This window comes from Ammospiza nelsoni, chromosome 4 (assembly GCF_027579445.1).
Source record: "Ammospiza nelsoni isolate bAmmNel1 chromosome 4, bAmmNel1.pri, whole genome shotgun sequence".
NCBI lineage: Eukaryota > Metazoa > Chordata > Aves > Passeriformes > Passerellidae > Ammospiza > Ammospiza nelsoni.
The window spans coordinates 24,445,867-24,467,811 of record NC_080636.1 but is presented as its reverse complement, the minus strand read 5'-3'; the positions used below and the strand labels follow the sequence as shown (position 1 = coordinate 24,467,811).

General features: G+C 39.5%; 1 protein-coding gene across 1 annotated transcript in view; it reads right to left on the bottom strand.

The window, feature by feature from the left end:
* The window catches only part of GRXCR1 (glutaredoxin and cysteine rich domain containing 1), a 38,965-nt gene extending 17,296 nt beyond the window's left edge, over positions 1 to 21,669 (bottom strand). The window contains exon 1 of the mRNA XM_059471280.1: positions 21,223 to 21,669. Within this exon, the coding sequence (XP_059327263.1) occupies positions 21,223 to 21,669 (447 nt within the window). The remainder of the gene's footprint in view (positions 1 to 21,222) is intronic.
* Positions 21,670 to 21,945: the final 276 nt, after the last annotated feature.

Sequence of the window (21,945 nt, the reverse complement as noted above, 5' to 3'; positions counted from 1 at the left end):
TGGGCATAGTTACAGGGAAGAGCTGTGATACAGCAACAACATAAATTCTTTAATCTTCTGACGCCTGGGCTATTCTTGTCTCTCTTATCTACAAACCCAACATATTCTGCTGATTGTAAAATAGCACAGTTTTACCTCCTGAAGGTTGACATCCTCAAAATTGTTCAACTGTAGTGTAAAATAGATTCAGAATGCAATTATACCTCAGATATTGGTATAGCATATATATGTTTGTAATTCATTTGTACTTTTCAGACTGTACATCAATGTTAGGGATGTCAGAGGAAGGTATTTCTACTGTTCCTTTTATCCTAAAATCACTTGGCAGTATACTAAAATATGAAAAACCAAGTCTTTCCATTCTCTGACATTATGTGGATGTGTGCTGTTACCTTTCCTATTCCTCAAATAGTACAATATAACATAATTTCCCTTTTCCTGCTACTGCAGGCTTTCCCACACATCTTCAGTACAGGCTTCTTTTCAAGGGATATCAAAGTGTTTTCATTTCAAAGCAGAAAAAATACTTAAAATACCACAGCAAAGGAGTACAGGGCATGACCTGGCCCCTCCCTGCTCTTTGTAGTGCTCCAGCTGTGGGCAGGCTCAGAAGGTGCAGAGACCACAGCTGAGCTCACCCTCAGTGTCCTTCCTGCTGCTGAGCCAGCACACCTTCACAGCCAGGTTACAGCCTGCTCCCAGGTGACCTGAGCTCTGATAAGGGAGCAGGTTATCTCCCCGGGGCTCATGGGCTCTGCTAGACCCTACTGCCTCTGCCCTGCAGCCTCCAGAGTCACTCTGTGTGATGCACATCTAGCTCTGACTCTGGGGTAAGAGCAGCTCCTGCTCAGCAGGGCGCAGCAATGCTGTGAAATCAGCCAGGGCAAAAAATATTTCAAATAAATGAAAAATATATTCAAGTTAGTTGAAAGAAGATCACTATCTGTCCATGTCTAATCGTATTTTATTTATCAAGTGCTGAAAGTTCTATCAGTATTTTCTTGTTAATGTACTTATGCCATTCAGCATATGATAGGGCAAAATGAAAAATTTGAAAAGCAGAAGCAAATCTGTGATTAACTCTAAACTAGTCTGCACTTCTCCTGGGAAGAAATGCTGTAATAGAATGCATGTTTCCCTTTTGCTTGCTCAGTCCTTATTTCTCTCTCACCTCATATTTGCCAATTTGACATCTCCAAGAAATTCTTCGCAAATAATAAAAAGAGAGAGCCTCTGGGAAGACCCTTGGAATGTTCCTCTGGCTGGTACGAGAGAAGAAGCATTTCTTTGCTCTGCAAGGACACTCCTTATGAAGATTGAAGGGGAAGAGGCAGGAGCTGAAAATAGTTTAGTTCTCAGCAGTTTACATGAGACATTAGAAACCAAAACAAGGAGGGTCCAACAATCTCCTTTCCCATTGTGCAGTTCTTTGAAGCATTCCTGTATTCAGCAGAAGCCAGACAAGGTGCACCCAGACTGTCCTGTGACATTTGTATGAAGCCCCTTCAGGTAGAGCCTCCTGCGTAGGGAACAGGCTAAGAGAAGTGATAGCTGAGCTGGTACCATTATTTGAATATCCCTTAATTGTTGCAGAGAGCTGCTTGATTCAATTTACTAGTGTCCTCTTCCCCTCACATTAGCCTTATAAAGGCACCAAGCAAAACACAACACTATGGAGCGCCAAACAAGTATCAATACAATATCAGTGCCAGCCACATGGTCCAACACGTAGTCTTTTTGCCTGTAAAAAGATGGACTGCCAATAACCTTGAAATTTCCACTACCAAAGAAAATCACAGAATCATAAAATGGTTTGGGTTGGAAGTAGACCTCAAAGTCTACCCCCATATTATGGGCAGGGACACCTTCCACTGAACCAGGTCCCTCAAGGCCGCACCCAGCCTGGCCTTGAACATTTCCAGGGATGGGGCAGCCACAACTTTCGTGGGCAATCTTTTCACCACCGCCAAAAGTAAGAATTTCTTCCTAATATCTAATCCAGACCTGCTCTCCTTTTGTTGGAAGTTATTCCCCATAATCCTACCACTACATCTTTATGACTTTCACATCATGAAAATTCAACACAAAATCCAGCATAGTACAATTTTCTTAACAGCTTTAACACAAGAAAATTATTTCAGAAAATTTCCATCAACCATCACAATCGCCATGCTAAAATAATGTACAATCATTTTCTGAGACAGACAGGTTGAATTCCTTGCCATTTACAGCAGGAACCTCCCAGTGCAACATTAAGGCAGCAGTCAGAAAATATCTAAGCCAAGTTTCAGCAAGGCATATGATAATGTTTCATTTCATTTTCAAAGTGTGCTGTGGGATCTCACACCGAAATAGACAACTGAAACCTCATACACAACCTTTCAGCCTCATTATGATTTCTCCTACAAAATACGTCTCTGTAGCCAAATATTTCCTTGAATAAGTTGCACTTCAAATCAAGAATTGGGTGTTGTCCCATTTCTTTGGTTCCTTTGAGTTTATCAATCATTGCAAGCTATGGAAAAAATTACTCTGGGATGATTATTTTATATCTATTTGTTTGGCTAACAATACACAACAATACATTTCAAGGCCTTTAACCAGTTGTAATTGGTAAACAAGATTCAGCCTTGTAAATGTGACAGAGAGAATGCTCTGTCTTTCACAAGACATTCACTAAATAAAGTGAGTGAAACAGCAGTATTTCCTAGAATGCACTAGGCAAAAAAAATGTATTTGTCATTAAGAGGGTTGACTGGAGGCATACTTCATAAAATTAGTTTCTATCTCTTGAAGCACAATTCTTTGAGTACAAATTAGTGACTATTCACCTGGATAAAGTTCCATGGGGGTTAGTGGATGCATTTTACCAAATACAGTGGTTTCTTGTCAGGTGAATAAAATGGGCTCAGGCCACATGAGAAGTACATTTGCTTTTTCTGACATTGATCTTCATTTTCACTGAGAGCTTGAGTGTTTCTCAGCCTTCAGTGAGAGGGCCAAGGCACATTCTGGCCTTGTTTTTTCACCCATTAGTTTAGTAACCGAAATTTTGTCATCTCTGAAACAAACTCATCAGGAAAGGAGAGAGTAAAGTTAGTTGTTGCTCTGATGCTGTTGATCAAACAACCTGTTCTTATATTGCCTTCTGCTTTCCTCATCAGTTTATTTAGGAGTAACATGATTTGCTATACAAGAGACAAGGTGCTGGGATTACTTTACTTATAAATACAATATTTTCAAAATGGCTCCTTTGAGACAGGAAACAACACTAGACCATAAAACTTTTTATTTCCAGCAAAACAAGCTCAGTTTTTCAGTGGGAAAATGCTGCTGTTTCTGATAAGTACTTTTTGCTTGTCATGGCTGTATATATAATGTGCTTAATATCTACCTTGACCTATATAAAACATGACATTGCCCAGAGGAGTGGTCAATATGGGACTCGGGGCAACCTCGTCCAGCAAGTGGCATCCCTGCCCATGGCAAGGGAGTTGGAACTAGATAATCTTTAAGGTCACTTCCAATGCAAACCATTCTATGATTCTGTGATTCCACATTTTGTAAACTCCATTAAACACCTGTCCTAAAAATGAACTTTCTTTGGCATTGGCTTATGCCACATTTCACTTCTGTGCCTACTCTATACTACAATGCTGATTGTAGTGTTCTGTAACCTGGCATCCAACCACGGGAACATTTGTTTTCCCGAGGTGCAGTGCTAGTAGGAGATTTATATGCTAGTGTTCCTGATGTTTGATTATCTGCTATGTTTGATAAATGGCTTTCAGCTGAGCAATCTGTGTGGCAATATAAACATTTTTTCTTTGTTTGATGTAATCATTGGATCAGGAAATTGAAACCCATACTTCTGCACAATTGTGTAACAGTGTATTGGATATATCACCCTTCTGATTAGCTTCTTGGGTCTTTGACTGCATAAAATAAATGCTGATTGGAAGTGCGTATTAAATGTTATTACCGCCTCTTAAGAACTAGACTGTGCCAGTCAGGTACAGATAAAAAGTGAAATTCAGTAATATTAAATGGTAAAAACAGCACAAATTTGGCAAAAATTCAAATTACCTTGAGATCAGAACTGAATTTCTGGTGAAATTACACTAAGGTTTGTTCATTTAGCTAAAAAACGTTACAAAGATAATTCACCATAAGATGCAGTTAAAATATAGGTATTTTGAAGCTGTAATCAAAAGAATGAACAAAAGACTTAAACTCAGTGTTGGTCACCAGCAAGCGTGGTTGAAGTACAGCGTTAAAATAACCTCTTATGTACTCCCATTCATCTGTCTTTGCCAAAACTTCTGAATTCAAGTTGTAATTGAAAACTCATGTTTCCCTCATCCCTTTTAGAAAGAAAAAAGATCTTGAAAGATCTTACTTGAAAGATCTGACCAGATTGCAGATTGCAGATTCTTCCTTTCCCCCAGAAAGCCTGATTGCTCTTCATCTCTCTTCCATGTCAAAGTGATTAATTTTAAAATAAGTTTTTAAATGAACACCCAATTTTGCCAGGACTCCAGGAGTGATTTTATTTCCTCTTACACTGCCAGGATGCGAAACTCTTTTTTCTGCTGCCTCTCACTTTTGTCTTCATTCTCTCAACACAGAATACTTCACTGCCACAATTGAGGTTTCAGACAGCTATTAAAGAACTGATTTAAGCAAGGCCTTTACCTTTTAATGAGATTTACATGAGGTCAAAATTACAAACCTGTGCTCAGGTGGGCTGCAGGGGTGGCTGGGAGCTGCTTTCCAAGGTGCCAGCTCAGAAGCCGATGGCACCTCCTTGCAATGTTTCAGTAGGGCTGAGCATGTAATGAATCAACCAAAATGGGACAGAAGCCCAGCAGAGGTCTCACACCACTGAGCAGAAAGATGTCCCCAGATGGAACCTGGTGCATTTATGGTGAGCACACTTTCCTGGTTTCTGGACAGCTATACTCACTGAAAGTGTCACAAATACCTCGCCCTTTTGTATGAAGATCATCACTGTGCATTGCCATGGAGCATGTACAATGCCAACATTTCAGATGAACTCTGCCCTTCTGGCACATTGAGTTAGTTGCAGTTTATCTCTGAAATGTGTTGAATTCAAAGTATGGCTTCCCTCTCTGGTAGGTTTGTTGAGGAATTCTCTGAATCCAATTGAACACATGAACCTAATCATCTTAAAAATGAGAATACAAAGCACTTAAAATTATTTTAGTCTCTCCACAGCCAATACATCAGATTTTCAGGCTCCAAAACAATATTTCTAAACCTGGAATCATAGCTCTTCCATTTCCCTCCAAGATATGTCTATGAATGCGGACACCAGAGAGCTTTCTCCTGCATCTCACAGGCAATGCAGTTTTCTCCACAAGCATTTATCTCCTGAATTCCCTCTACAATATCAGTGTTCCCATTTTATTTCCCTCCAGCCAATTCCCTGTATTCACAGTCACAGACCTTGTGTAATTACCACTTGAGATTTTCTGAAAATTAATTACTTTAACTCAGTAGCTACAACCCAGCCAGCATCATTTGCCCTGACCTTGGTTTCTACTAGTTCTGGCTCTTGGTTAGCTTTATCTTTTCAGTATATCTACAGAATAACAAGGGGAGGGGCGGGGAGGATCTTTGCTTCCACCAGCAATAACCTATGGTGTTTTACCCATTAAATCCCAATATCCACTCATCATCATTTTCTATCTCTTCTCCTGTACTGCTTGATGTAAGTTAATTCCTTTAAAAATCATCAAAATTCACAAAAGTTGTGAAGTACATGATTATGTGTAAATAATTTGCAATAAGATTCACGCCCAGTCCAAAGAAACCTGCTGTGAAACATTGCATATCAGTGGTCAAACTGAAAATTCCCTCTGCTGCAAGAAGAACATTATTTCTGGCAGATAAGGCTAATGTTGTGAGAGGATTGCACACAGTTTTGATGTCTACACAAACATTATGTTGTTGCATGAATCCTGAGAGCATTTGGAGATATGCTTATTTAGGACTAAATTTTGGCTTGAATTTTCATTACATATTGGACTCATTTTGGCTATAGTAACCTGTCTGATCCACGAAAAACTAAGGGAATCCAGCTTTTAAATTATCCCAGGGAGGGTTTATGACTTTTTACATCAATGAGAAAGGACAAGGAAAGAGCTGAATTTCCACTTTGACTATTTTCAGCTGTTTATCTGGAGACAGTTTACTGAAGACTTTGCTCACAGAACAGCAGCATAACAGTTTATGCAATGTGCCTCAGACATTGTAAGATACAGGCATTTTAAAATGGCTGGAAATTGGGATGTCAAACTAAATGTGAAAGTGAAAATCATTCACAATTTATCATTCCTATATGTTTTCTGTGTCTACTAACAGACAACACATAGTTAGAGAACAGGCAAACTGGAGGGTCATTTATATTTCACTGTACCTTGCAAACAGAAACTAATTAATGTAAAAGAGGGGGAAAAAAGTCTACAGAATGTCACCTAAGGAAATGCTGCTATCAGTAAATTAAAAATGTATGCCTTGAGCTGCATCACATCTGCCTACCTGAAGCTGTGCCTGTAAATAGTGGGGAGGACCAGAGAACTGAAACAATGCATCCCAGATGGGTCATGAGAAGAATGTTAGTATTAATTACACAATCCTAAAAAAACCACAGTCCCAGAAATCTGAGAATAAGTCCCTGCTCTTGGAAGATTTGTCCTAGATTACATCGTTTAATTTCCTACTACTTAACAGTTATGAGTTACCACCTGGTGATAACAGTTATGTGTAGGAGTATGAAAATAATTATTATTCAGCAGCTGATCAGTGTTTATTTCACTTCTATCTTTTATCACTAGCAACAGGAATAAATACAGAGTGAAATGAAAATTGAACTTTGATAAAATGGAACTTTTTCTCTAGTTTAAAAAACATTGTTCAATTTTTGCCTTTTTTTTTCTTCTGGGCCTTTCTGTTTTCTGGTTCTACTCAAAACAAGGGGCGTTGGAAACAGAAGGAGGGAACATGTAGGTCCACTTGAAATTGCTCTGTTTGGTACTTAGAATTTGGTCGCTTAACCAAAAAGGACCTTTTAATGCCTATAGACTTTCTTATATTTGGATGTATGTATGAAATATTTGAATAAATGGCTAGTTATTTTTGTGGCATAGTTATTTTCCGTTCTGTCAGTTGACATTTTAAGTTACTCTGGGGCTTTCTCTCTAACAATATGAGTAAGGTTTTTCAAATATGTTTACTTCTCTTGGGAGGGAATGTTTAATCCTACTACAGAGTCAGACTTTGGTGGTAATTCTGCTGTTTACTTATGTACCTTTTCCCAAGATGACACCTTGAATTGTTAAAAAAAGAAACACAATACATTTGCCTGAAACAGCGGTTGTAGAGCTCAAATCCTATTTTCTCCTGTCATGAGCAGCTTTTCCTTTTCCTGTTATTTATCACATTGTTCTAGGTGTTTGAACCAATGTTGTGTATTTGGGGACAATCACTGGCCACATCATGTCCTCTTTGAGAACATTCTGTAAGTAAGGATAGCTTTAGTCAGAAGTGAACTAGAACAGGACTTGCTGAGGATAGACAGATAAAAATGAAAGTGTTTGGTATCTCAGATCACATGGAAAAGTCAGCAAACAGCATGGCTCTGAGTGAGTCCTGGTTTGTGAGCCCTGACCCATCTGGCTGTAAGCACTGCTGCTTCGCTCAGTAGAACATTTCATAATGCAGAGAAACAGACTTGTGTCATCAGCAGCAAATGGCTGTCAGGAAAAATGCAATGTCTGCTCTGGCCCATTTATTTTTAACTTGGAAGTAGCTTTGGAATACCCTGTACAGTGTTTTCTGGCAGGCAGATGAAGTTTAAAAACAAGATGATTTCTATCCCTTCCCTCTTTCTCTTTGCTCCTCTCTTTCACTAATTCCCCACTCATTCTTTCTAAAACAGACTTAGACTGCTGTAGAAACTGATAAATGCTAATAATAACATAATAGTAGCACATGCACACAGGGATCTCTGACTCATTCTACATTCAAACATTGCCAGGTGCAGTTAATGCATGTGGTGATCTCCTTTATAATTCCCAAATTTCAGTTCGTTTGGTTAATTAACAGGCATTGGAGATCTATGAAAACTGTATTCTAGTCTGTTGAGCTTCTTACCAATGCCATTCATCATATTTCTGAGTAGAGAATGAAACGGTTAGCTGGTAAGATCCTGCTCATGATATTACATGGCTCTGCCTTTTTGGGTCAGCTATGCTTTGTGTGGTAAGTGGGTCTGTTTTCCCAATATTTATTTTCAGTATATCAGACTATCTTAGGAAACAAGACAATAGTCCATTACTTCTTTACATTTGCAGCACTGTTGCAATTGGTGATTTTCCTAGTGCTAGAGAGAATCAGCAAGTAAAAACTGGTATTCAGGAAAGCCCTAATCAGTCACACTTAGTTCAGTCAAAAATATACTGCATTTTAATTGAAAAATGTTTCAGATTCTCATGGATTAATTACAGCTTGGATTCAATCTGTCATATATAACAGAACTGTTCACTCAAAAACAACTGAAGAAGGTAATAGCATAAACGAAATAAAGTGATTGCAATTCTCAATTGCAATCATCAGCAGAGAAAATTCAGAAATTGCTATCATTCATCACAATTCACTTTCCTAAGGAATAAAATAAGTGGAAAGGGTTAAACAAATCCTGGTTTTGATTTGGGATACACCCTGGAGTTTTCATGTTCAGCAGACAACAAAGTTTCTGTCAAAATTTATTATACCTTTTGCTGTATTCCTATAAACAGAAGGTGAAATGCGATGCACTAAAATCCTGAAACTCCCAGGGAATGGTGAGCAAATCAGGGAAACCACTCTCCCTCTCAGTTTTCAGTTCCAAACACCTGACATATTATGTACTTTTTCTTTCCTGACACTTTATACAACTTGAAATCTAGCTGAAAATATTACCCAAGTGGGTGGAGATAAAAAAAGGCTGTTGTGTAAAGGTTGGAGCTGTCATTTGCACTGCACTAAAGTTAAGGAAAAGAACACCCATTTCTCAGGTGGACATGGAGCATTGTTTCACCTGGGGTCACAAAGCCCTCTGCAACTGGTAATGAATTCTGCATCGGTCTTTGAAGGAGGCAGAGATCAAAGTTATGGTGTGATTAGTGCACCAAAGTGCTGATTCAATCCTTAGCTCTCAGAGAGCCCAATCACTGAGATTGGGGTGTATTGCAGTTATAGCACTCCTTTGTCCTGCACCAGCACTGAGTGATGAACGACCTTGTTTCCCCACTATATTACTTAACCTAATTGGAACTATGCTCTCAGCTATCTCATTACTTAATAATACCTAGAAATGTGGTACCTTCATCTTCAAACCCTGAGTAGTTAATTATTACTTATATACTCAATATCCATTTTTAAAATTAAAGATCTGTCTACATTGCACACTTTAAGTGCTTCATTTCCTTTTTTAAGCAATAGATTTTCAGAAAAGGTAGAATGCTCAAGATTTTTATGCAGATACAACTCCTCGACAGCGTACGTAAACCAGCTCTGCCCTAGAATAGCCTGTACTGTGGCTGCTGGCCTGATGTATGAAAGGGGACAGATGACTCATCCACCAGTTCTTAATAAGCAAAATACAAGACAGCTTCATGAAGCAGAATTATAGACTTCATTGCTGGAAAGACTCTAAGGTGTAATCTTTTGTTTTCTTTTGGTTTTTAACCATATAGGTATAATGTCTGAAAATCAGAATGCACTAGGTTGCATGCTTTATACCAGCTCCTAAACCTGTTGGGCAAAAGAACTACCAAGTTAGTTATTCTGTATATATCACATCTGCAGCTGGACTAATCTTTTACCAAGGCCAATGTAAGCAGCTTTATGTTCTAGTCTGATTCAGGATTTTGCTCAGAGGTGTTTATTTTTTAAATAAAATATTCATAGAATAATACTTTTCATATAATAATGTTCTTACAGTGGGGCTAGAATCTGTATCATGTCATAGAGTTAAATGTGCTCTGTTCCAGGAATAAGACTACAAATGAAGAAGCTGAGATTATTGAATCATCTGTCTGCTTTTCTTTTGGAATAACATTACAATAGCTTCTTTGCACAGATAATCATTTAATACCGTGCAGCAAGAAAAATCAATAACATTTATTCTAATTTCATATCATGTCTTCAAACATGAAACTCCATACTTGATTGCATTTCTGCCAGCTGAATAACCTTCTTCCAAAATGACAGTTGAGACTGCACAAAAAAACAGATCAGAAATTTCACTAGACTGCTCTCCTGTTTTGAAACCTCTAGCCCTCACTTTTTGTCTGTTCCCAAGAGCTGCTGGAGTAGCTGATGATGAAACCACCTGACTCAGTCAGGAGCAGCCAAAAAAAAAAAAAAAACCCAACCAAACTGTAGCATAAATTATCTGCATTCAGCTGTAAATATTGGCCAGTGGAAGTGTCCTTCCACCCCACAATCTTCCACAAGAGGATGCAAAATTATATCATCCACCAAGCAGACAGGTTTGCAAAAGGCTTGACCACCCAGCAGATAGAACAACAGCTGTCATGGCAATATCTTCCAGTTAGATTAAAATAATCTATTTCCTGAAGAAGCCTTTTAGAAATGGAGCTTTTGAAATCTTTATGACAGTTTGAACTTGAAGGGTCTGAGTAAGTGCTTATATTTTTGAATCATTGTGGGATTTGAAAGAACAACCAGATTTACCAACTGCATGAGTGAATCTGATTGAAAGCATCATAGAATCATGGAGTCCATTGGCAGGATACTTTCAATTAGACCAGGTAACTCAGAGACTCATCCAAACTGGCCTTGAACACTTCCAGGGGACAGGCATCCACAACTTCCCTGGGCAAGCTGCTCTAATGTCTCACTACTCCTATAGTAAATAATCTTTTCCTAACATATCTAAACCTACTGTCTTTGAATTTGAAGAATTCCATTCCCCCTTGTCTGTCACTACGTGCTCCTGTAACGAGTCTTCCCCATCTTTTCTCTAAGCTCCCTTCAGGTACAGGAAGTCCACAATTAGATTACTCCAAAGCCATCTCTTTTCTGGGCTGAACAAAGTCAATTCTCTCGACCTTTCCTCATAAGAGAGTCTGATCAACTTGGTTGCCCTCCTCTGGACTTGCTCTAACAGGTCAATTTCCCTCCTGAGCTGAGGATCCCCAAGCTGCATGCAGCACTGCAGGTGGGCTCTCGCCAGAGACCTCATCAGCCAACACCTGGAAAGAAAAGCTCTCAAGGTATAATGTGACAGGTGGAAGGAAGCAATAATGCTTAAAGAATTTAAGGAATAATGCTTAACAAAAATTATGCTCTCATTTTTCACTGTGTCTACCAGTCTGCCTCTTAGGACATTCTCCACTTGAACAACAATGTTTCAGAGTTGCCTGCAGGGCTCAGAGGGAAAGTGCTTTGCATTTGGAGCTAGTAAACAAACAGCAAGACATGAGCGGCTGGGCAGGAAAATATTGCATTTTCTTTAAAAAGCAGTAAGTCCTTTAGAGACTAAGTTCCTTCTGTGTTACAGAATTTTCAAGGAGAAATTATCTTAAATAACAATGTATGTCCCCTTAAAATTTCTAATCGTTTTAAAGCTTTTTAGGCAATTAGCAATCAGTAGTATTCAGAACAAGGGTGAATTCCAAAGCAATTGTTCTTTGCCTTTGTATCAGCATTGGCTGATTTGTCAGTGCTGTTCATAACACTGCATGGTGTTATAAATGTGTGCAAATATTGGCCAGAAGGACTTTTTATATTTCTTTTTGAGAAATGGAAGTAGAATGAGTCCTTGTGGTTTTACTGCAGTACAGAAGACATGCTCGTCTGACATTGATAGATGATGTCCCTAGACAAAGTTCCAAAGCAAAATGGAACTAAGGTTGTTAAAATGCTTTCCACAATCTGTACTAGCAATGAATGATGGTTTTTCTGTCTTCTTTCTTGCCATGCGTGAAATGAGTCTCTACCTCAGTGACTCCGGTGCTCATCTGTGACCATTTCTGTTGCTTTCTCTGATGGAGGCTATAAAGAGTCATGCTGTGGCAGCTTTTCCACAATACAACCACTGCATCAAGCAAAACCACAAGATTGCCTGTTTGGATGGGGAGATGCAACTTTACACCTTCTTTTCAAAATCAACAGGCTGGGGATGCTGTCCTATCTATTATTCCTCTTACAAGCTTTGGAAAAATTTATTGAGGTTTCATTTAAATGTTTTGTACTACCTTGCAATGGATGTTGCAGCAATTAGAAAGATTTTCATGCATGAAAGCCATACCCTTTTCCCTCTGGTTGCAAATTCCATTCTAAAGAATGTTTTATTATATTTCAGCTACAAAATTATGATGCCACAAAACATTAGTTACAGGCTAAAGTTCAAGCCAAGAAAAAAAATTGTCTTTTTGACCATTTCTTTCTGTCAAACTGTTAACCATGTACCTTGTTTTGGTGCAGTATGTAATAAACTGTAGATAAATATCCAACCTGAGTAGATGAATATCACAGCAAGCTGTAGACAGACTGGAATAGTCTAGCAACAAATTACCTGTGGCACATATACATTTATATTTTCTAGCTTAGTGTATTTGCAAATCCTAGTTCACAACTGAAATAGTTTTGAGATCTGTAAACTAAATAATGGGTTTTTAATGCACTTAACTTGCTAGAATTTTTTTAAAGTTTTAATAAAGGGATTTTATCTTCATTATTGGTTTTTATTTTCATTATTGCCATATTTTTGCAATTGCACAGCAGCGCACTTTGATGACAAATTGGCCCAATGTAGCCAAATATTTGCTTCCATGTTTGTAAAGTTATAAGTAAAAGATTACCTTAACCTAAGACACTTAAGTGTGAGAACTCCGAAATATTTGGTTGCAGATTAATTTATTTGTACACAAAATTAAGGGTTAATGACCAAGTATGAGGCTAGGAAATAAGCACATAGGTAATTTATTTCATCTTTATGTGTTCTACAAAATGTATTTGCTGTGTTGAAGGCATGCAAAGTTCAGGGTCAATGAACTAGCAGGCAGCCTGTTGTTCCATGTCAAAGAAAAGCGAATAACCCCAAATTTTCTTAACAGTCTTAGTTATAGGAATGCTTCAAAACACATTTTCTCCTTATTTTCCTGCTGAGCTATAAAGCTGAGCTTCACAGATAGCAAAAGACAAGAGTTATTGCTACTAATTAATGATTAAGACTAATCAGTTAATCTTTTTCATCTCTGTTGTAAGAGGCCAATTCAGGAAAAAAAAAACCTACTCTAAGAATAAGTAGAAAAAATTTCTGTGCTAGAACCTAAGATATTTTTGATAGGCTGTTTGTGTAACATGACCCTTTTTCAAGTTAGTTTGAAGTAAGATGAAGTATTTTCCCTGTTAATTCAAAGGCTGAGCACCTTATTGAGCAGTCCCACAAAGGGACATTATGCAAGAGTCCCAGAGCAGTACATAAGATCAGACCCAGTGCTCGTCTGGTACTCCAGGTCATCTACCAGACTGATAATTAAAAGTAGGAGTCTGGAAATCATATATGGCATTTCCTACTAATACTGTTTCCTTTTATGACTATTTTCAGCTCAGAAAATTTCCTGAGGCCAATATGACTTAGGAATCCCATTTAGTACAACCAGGAAGCCTTTTCTTCCATTTGGCAGTTGCATTCATTCTTTCAAAAAGAAAGCAAATCTATTTTTAGATTTAAAGAGACAGCATGAAACAAGCCAGCAGAACATGATTATTTGCAATCTGTCATGGCCTGAATACCGATTCTGTCCTCTGTCTCCTCTCTATCTCTTTTTCCTAACAAGCAAGTCACAAGCTACAAGTTTTTTTAGGATATCTCTTTTCTGGAACACTGTGAGCACCATTGTGCTTAAAAGAGGGAGGGAGGGGAGGAAGGAAGGAAGGAAGGCAGGGAGGGAAGGGAGGAAGGAAGGGAGGGAGGGAGGGAAGGGAGGGAGGGAGGGAGGGAGGGAGGGAGGGAGGGAGGGAGGGAGGGAGGGAGGAAGGAAGGAAGGAAGGAAGGAAGGAAGGAAGGAAGGAAGGAAGGAAGGAAGGAAGGAAGGAAGGAAGGAAGGAAGGAAGGAAGGAAGGAAGGAAGGAAGGAAGGAAGGAAGGAAGGAAGGAAGGAAGGAAGGAAGGAAGGAAGGAAGGAAGGAAGGAAGGAAGGAAGGAAGGAAGGAAGGAAGGAAGGAAGGAAGGAAGGAAGGAAGGAAGGAAGGAAGGAAGGAAGGAAGGAAGGAAGGAAGGAAGGAAGGAAGGAAGGAAGGAAGGAAGGAAGGAAGGAAGGAAGGAAGGAAGGAAGGAAGGAAGGAAGGAAGGAAGGAAGGAAGGAAGGAAGGAAGGAAGGAAGGAAGGAAGGAAGGAAGGAAGGAAGGAAGGAAGGAAGGAAGGAAGGAAGGAAGGAAGGAAGGAAGGAAGGAAGGAAGGAAGGAAGGAAGGAAGGAAGGAAGGAAGGAAGGAAGGAAGGAAGGAAGGAAGGAAGGAAGGAAGGAAGGAAGGAAGGAAGGAAGGAAGGAAGGAAGGAAGGAAGGAAGGAAGGAAGGAAGGAAGGAAGGAAGGCTGGCTCTTGGTGCCTCTGAGGCTTGGTGGCACCAAATGAGATTTGGAGAATCTTAATTTTTGAGCTTGATGTCTAAGTCCTTCCTCAGAGGCCTGTGAGTTTTTTGAATCTATACCTAAAGTCGTGATTAATTCTAGTACTACATATTCTGCATATACATATTTACTGCAGTAACACCACTCCTTCTTTGCTATGCTCTTTCCCATGCGAGGGACAAGGCCAGCATTTATGGATCCTTTACAAGGATCAAGACTAATCAGGGCAAGAATAATTTTGAGGCCATGCATTGCACTGGAGCGTTAGACATATGTCCAGTACATGCTGGTCAGACTGCCAGCAGTAAAGCCTATAATTTTTTTATTCAATTATTGATTCAGTCTTTAAAAAGTGATATCTATAACCACAGTTTTGTTAGTAAGCCACCCAATGTTCAGTGTATTGAGAAGCTAAGACATCCCATATCTACGCTTTCTGAAAATGAGACTGCCGAGTCTTTTTTAATTCAAAACTTATATATCACTTTCAGAGGTTTAGATAGTTAAAAATCTATTTACAGATCCTATCAAGTATATGTCAAATATGTATTTCAAGTCCAACAGGAGCAAGTCCTAAAATGTCCTGAATAGTCTAGTAATAGACCTGTCTGACCTCAGCGCTTTACAACTGATTTCTCCAACATGTGAATAATAAAACCAATATCTTAAGTACTGACCAAATCCAGGTTCCAGTTAAAAGCTCACAGACCTGACCATCTCCGTTTTTGATTCAGTGTGTCTGTTCAGACATCCACTCTGGAAACCACTAGAACATGATTAACAGCATCAGCAGAGTCACTGTCCAATGCAGTGTGGGCACAGATCAAAGCTCTTCTGAGGCTACAAAGCAAGTGGTGAAGCAACTCTATGCCCATTCCAGTAGTGATCTAGTTTTCCTTCTAACTCTGAATTTTCTGTAAAACACAAAAACCTGCTTTTCATAGTCACTTGATCCTCCATGTTATTACAATTTTTCCTGTTCTCCAGTGAATTTCAGTGCAAGACTGATCAATAATTAGTTTTCCAGACTTAATAACACTAGAAAAATACACTGGAAGTTTGTAGCTCAGATACTGCATCTCACTGGTATTTATCTCTATCCATATAAGGGATATTACTACATCAAATGCTCTTTACAAGCAATCCATTGCTTTCTTTTGTAAGCTATGTCCTTTTGGGAGTCAGAGCAGTGTGTATGGAGGAGAATATGAAGGCAAAGATCAGGAGAGTTTTTACAATCTTTGCCCAGTCCTAGAAGAGGATTTTGAATTCAAGTAATTCAGTGATTTCTGGAGTCTCAGCACTGATCATCAGCTGATCAGCAAGAAAGTGAATACTCTTTATCAAGAGAAGCCTCTTCAAGTCTTATCAAGACTTCTCCAATGAAAGTGCAGATCTCTCTTTCTTGTCTCCCCAGACTTTTGGGGATTGAAGTGATATATGCTCCAGAGATATACAACAGTGGTATACAACATGCCACCGACCCTAAAAACCTTTGCTTGTACTACTACACAAAAACCTTTCCTTAACATCACTTTGCAGCCTCTGACTTCTTTGGAAGATGGTTGGTTTTTTTGCTGTACTTCACTTTATTTTGTCTGTGGCATTAGCTAGCCCTATCAGTTTGTAAGCTCTGCATGTCCTGCTGTATATTCACTTTTCCAGGTCACCTGCAAGTAAAGAAAGATGAACGTGCTCTTAACCACCCCAAAAGCTCTCCTCTTAACAAAATTCCACGTGATTCTTTATTCTTTCCCACCTTTCTCTCTAAACATTAATAAGCTCATTCTTCATCAGGCTGAATAGTGACTTGCATGTGACAACCTTACATGTGAGCTCTACCTGAGGAGCTGTGCTTGGGAATTTTGCAAAGACTGTGTGTGTTATGTGTGACTCCTCACCCATGTCCTCTCTGATGCAATGCTCACCAAGGCATTCATCAGGTTTGTTAACCAGACCTGCCTTTTTGCAAGAGACATCAGGAAGCTCTGCCTGAGAATGAGTTCTGTGGCTAATTTAGCAGAACCTGACCTTTCAGAGGAGGCTGGAAGGCCACTGGAGTGTGTAAGTATGGGATTGGAGGAAAAATACCCATGCTGAAACACGGAAAATGAGGAGGGACCTGTGTAAAACCTTTGGCTGAGCTCCATTGCACATTGGGATGCCAGTTTGGCATAAAATGATCATTGCACTACCTAATAATATATGATTATATAACATATAGTAATATATGAGATAACCCAAGGATTTTTGCTCTATGAGACTTGGCCATAGCCATAGGAATGGCTTAGTCATAAATATTAGAGAATTATATTTATTTCAAGGAAAAAATAACTTTCTCTACTGCTTTTTACAGAAAGTTACAGGAACTATTCATAACCATTTGCATTTAAACAATATTAAAATATTAGAATACGGAATTTTTGGTAGTATACTGACATAAAACCACAATTACTTCAGATATGCAGAGAAGGGGCTTATGCTTCTGACACAATTGGCAAGTCATGTCCCCAGCTTCACAGCTGCCAATGCTGTCAGCTTTAGAGTCTCAGCAGGAGAAAATTTATACCAAGGAGGTGCATGAACAGAGAGAGTGGGAGCTCCAGCTCCCTCCTGCTTTTCAGGATTCTCAGCAGTGTGTGTTACTCACAAATAAACCGCTCCCAGATGTCTGCCGCCTGCATTTCCAGCCCTGTGGGAGGCTATCCCCAGGCCCAGGTTAGGTGCTGGTGGAGGCTGGGTGACACATGTGACTGTCCCTGCCTGCCACAGATGACCACAGTGACCTCCCTTCCCCCTTCCCGACCCGGAGTGGTTGTTATGTTAACAGCCATCACCACCCCAGCCACCACTCCCTCACCCTGCCAGGATGTGGTTGCCATGTCAACAGCCTGTTTGTGGCATCCACCCCAGGGAAGAAAAGGCTGGAGGTGTTGCCATGGAAACCATGCTGTCCTGAAGCATCAATAGAGCTAGTCTGCTCCCCACCTTTCCTCCCCGGAATGTTCTGCCTTGAAGCTGAGGAAACCCCTGGATGTGTCCTGCTCCATCCCACATTCCTTCCCCATGGCTGTGCTGGCCCCCACTCACCTGGCAGCAGCTTCACCTGGGGATGCGGTGGTGTGCAAGGGTGACCTAGAGGGAGACCTTTCACTGTCACAGCACTGGAGCAGCTCTCATCTGGGGTCACAGTCCTCAGACAGAGTAATGTGAAGGACTCAGCTTCTCAGAGAACAGTGGAAATGAGAGGTCACAGATTGAACGGGTGAGGGAAGTGCTGGGTGACTGACTGTGGGAAGATGTAGCAGGGGACACACATCTAGATATACATTCTCAGACCAGGCTTGAATCATACAGCAACAACGACCAAAAAGACCTTTTCATCTAAAAATATTTCCTGCCTTACATCACTCTCTTAAAATCTAAAAAAGCTCCAGAAGGTGTGATTTCTTTCCGATAAGTTTGTTGTGGGAAGAAAGTGTCTGAACCAATTCTGTAGAAAGGCTGTAGTAAGAAAGTGTGAAAAAAATATTCACAAATCCAAATATTTCCATAGAACATTAAAATACACAAGCGCTTTTAGCACAGGTATTTGAACAGAGAAAATGAAAGGTCTTGACTGCACAACATAATGAAGCCCAGTTAATGAATCCCTGCTTATCCCTAGAACATCTGAACAAAGTGATTTGCTTTAAAGGATCTCTCCTCTATCAGAGGGAGCCTCTAGGAGATTTGGGGAAATTGTATATTAAAGGAGTTTGCAGATAATCTGAAGAATCAGAATGCTGATATTGCAGAAAAAAGCCACCCCCTAGTTTCAGGATCTCAGGACACTCACACACACTCAATATTTGGCTTCTTACATGCACATTTTAGTAAGACAGTGATATAATAAATACTAAATAAGAAGCATTTGCATACAAGAATACATCAGTACTTAGAATACAGGATGGTCAAGAGTTCATGTGCATACTCTGAGATTAAAAATCCTGACTTGACACTAACACTGAGAAATGTACAATGTATTCAAGTCATAGAGTTCCTCCTGTTGAATCATCCAAGGGGCAGAGATGGACTCTCCTCAGGGAGGAGCACTCTCTTAACTGTTGTTATACATTTGCTGCTGCTTATCTAAGAGAAACATGTAACTGGAGATGACCTTACATAATCAAGAGGGTAACTCGGAAAAATGCCCAGATCGAGAGATTTTGTGCTGTACCTGCTAACAAAGACATCTTTCTATCTTACTTAGCCTTCGAAAGAAGAACTCTTGTTGTTCTCTAACTGGTATTACAGCTCAATTAATTGTCTGGAACATGCTTACAGAAAACTAGAAATCATCCTCTAATCTCATTCTAAAGGCCATTATTTCATTTGTAATTGGATGGATTTCAATCATACTTCACATTATGATCAAGCAGTTTCAAATCCATCTCAAAGCTAACCTTTGTGTTTTGCTCTCCTCTGTGCTCAGCATGTGGCATACACAATTGGCTCAGAGTATGACATAAAAGATTTGCAAACCATCATTATTTTTCACTTAACTTAGGGCTTTACCTCTGGGGAAATCTGAATTTGTGTAGAAACCTCAAATCATTCTATTCTCTGTATTGCCGAATATATGTCTTAATGTAAGTATATACAATTTTTTCTGAACATCACTCATCTAGATTTGCCTAGGAAGAAGTTTCTCAGTTCCACATATATTTTCCTCATCCACTTTGAAAACCTTTTCTTTTGGACTTTGCAATGCCTGTAGCAGAGTTCTTCATTGGAGTTACATGCCGTATGAAAAACTGTTTTCATCTGATTATTTAATTTTTCCCCTTTCTTCCACAGTATGATATTGTCAATTAAAAAATCTTTACCACCTTTTAAACCAGTCATTATTTTACAGGTTTTAATTAAGGAATTCTGTGGCAGACGTGGAAACATCTACTTTTCTGAAGTTATATATAAGATGCATATGCCTCCTTTCTTCTGGCAAAACACTTCATGGAAATAGCAGTGGTCCTACCATTAACTCTGCTAGGAATACAAGAAGCCTTACAATCAAAGTACATTGATCTCAGTCCATGGGCCTTTCCTGAAGAACTTCCAACCTAAAACTGGGGATAGAAAAAGCAATAAGGCAGGGACACTAATTAAGGTACATATGTCTTCAAATGGGTCTCTTTATTTTGCTTATTCAAATTTCTTAGTGCTACTGATGTAGTAGAAGAGAGCTTTTAGAAGGAAATTAGGCTAGTGGGGTGAAATTGGGTACTCTGTGTAGTGAAATAGCATGGAACAATGGAATTGAAGTTGGAGAAGAACCCAAACATGCCTCAGTTAATACTTACTAATTCAAATCTACTTTAAAAAATCAGTTTGTTACAAATTTTATCAGAATAAGGAATTAAAGACAAAGTCTTCCAAGAGTAGCTTGAAAGAAAGCAAACTACTTGAGTGCTATGTGATGTGATGTAAAGAATGAAAATGAACAGGAAATTCTTCTCTGAAACATCAACTTCTTCAGGAACATTCATATTGACAGAAAGACTGTTTTAGCTACGACATAGAGGATAAATTCCTATCCAGAAGCAAGAGAATGTTAATCTATTGTCATTTATTAATGTAATATGAAATTACCTCATTTCAAAGTAATTTCAAAATGCAAAAAGAATCATTATTAAAATCAAATTCCCCATGATTTAAAACTGCATAAAAAGTTTCAAAGTAATGCCCTGAAACCATCACAGGATAATTTAATTGAAAAGCATCATTCTGGGTTTTAAGAACTTCAGAAAGAGTCTGGTTGCACATTTGTTGCTGTCTGTGTGAATATTAATGATTGAAAGGCTTGAATAGCATATACAGATAAATTATATATATGAGATAAATATTTTAGAACTTTTACTTGATTTTTCTGAAGGCCTGTGTTTCTCTGACTAAGGCATTAGTGTGGCATATACTGTTTCAAATACAGATATTCCGCTCCTTCTACAAAATAGATAGAAAACAGACATTAATAAAAGAGACCTCTTACTAAGATTTCATTCCCCTGAAATTTTCATGTGGGAAAACTGTCATTGCTGCCACCCTGCACCTACTTTGATCTACTCTGCAGATTAAACAGAATGGAATTTACAAGTATACATATTTACATGTAGGGGACAGTAGATAACATCGTAACCTCATTAGAATTAATATAATAGGAGAGGAAACATGACACGTCCCTGTACAGGAGACCTGTACAGATCTCCAGCAGAGCCCCAGTTGAATCCTTTGGCACATTTCTTTCCTCATCCAGACATGGGAATTACAACATACATATTTATACTCAGCAAATATAAGATCAATTTTGAAAAGCAAAGTTCACAGCCAATATGGAGTGTGGAGCTGTTTGATACTAGAAGGACCAATGAGCCCCTCTTGTGCAAGTAGATAGCAATGGGAACGAGACAGAATATTGAGAAATCTTAAATGACAGCAGGCTGAACAAAGGGAATAATAATGTGTGGAGTTAAAAGGGACAGAGAGACAGCTTACAGCCAGCAGATCTGCACCACCTACCTGAAATACTTTTGCCAAATTGTCAAAAAGGGCTTGACCAGCGCTGACTTTATGCTTGACTCCCCTGACTGTGCCATTTTTGCTGAGGATGTTGACTCGCTTTGTACCAAACCCCTTCTCTTTAGTGGCTCTGACCAGAATGAGCAAGTCGTCCTGCTCATTGTCATTCTCATCGCACTCCGACCCCGCGTGCCCGTTGTGCTGCCCGTCCACCTCGCTCAGCCGGCTGGTCTGGTCGGTCTCGGAGCTGCTGGCGTACTCGGAGTCCAGCGAGTCGGCGGCCTCGCCGTCGGCGTACACCTCCTTCAGCACCCGCCCGCTGTGCGAGGACGCCACGCGGAACCGAACCTTCCTCAGCAGCCGCTCGCCGTCCGCCTTGGCCTCGCCCTTGAACATCGCCTCCTCCATGGAAATCAGCAGCTTGCATTGTTCCAGCGTGGTGCCCATTGCACTCTCCAGTCTGTCACACTTAACAACAATATCAGCGCTGTTTTCTGCTGACAGGGGTTCTCATATTAAACTAAAGAGGGTTCCCAAGAAGCCGCTGCCTTCTGCAGTTAATAATAGATGCATTTGTGCTATGGTTACCTTTAAACTAAAACCTGTAAAGTGATCTCATTAATTAAATATTAAAAGGACATTGTGTACTTTTTAGCACTAAGGAAGAAAGCAAGAAAGGGAGAAATTATATTCATTGATTAAAATAAGGGGAAGGGAAGGGAA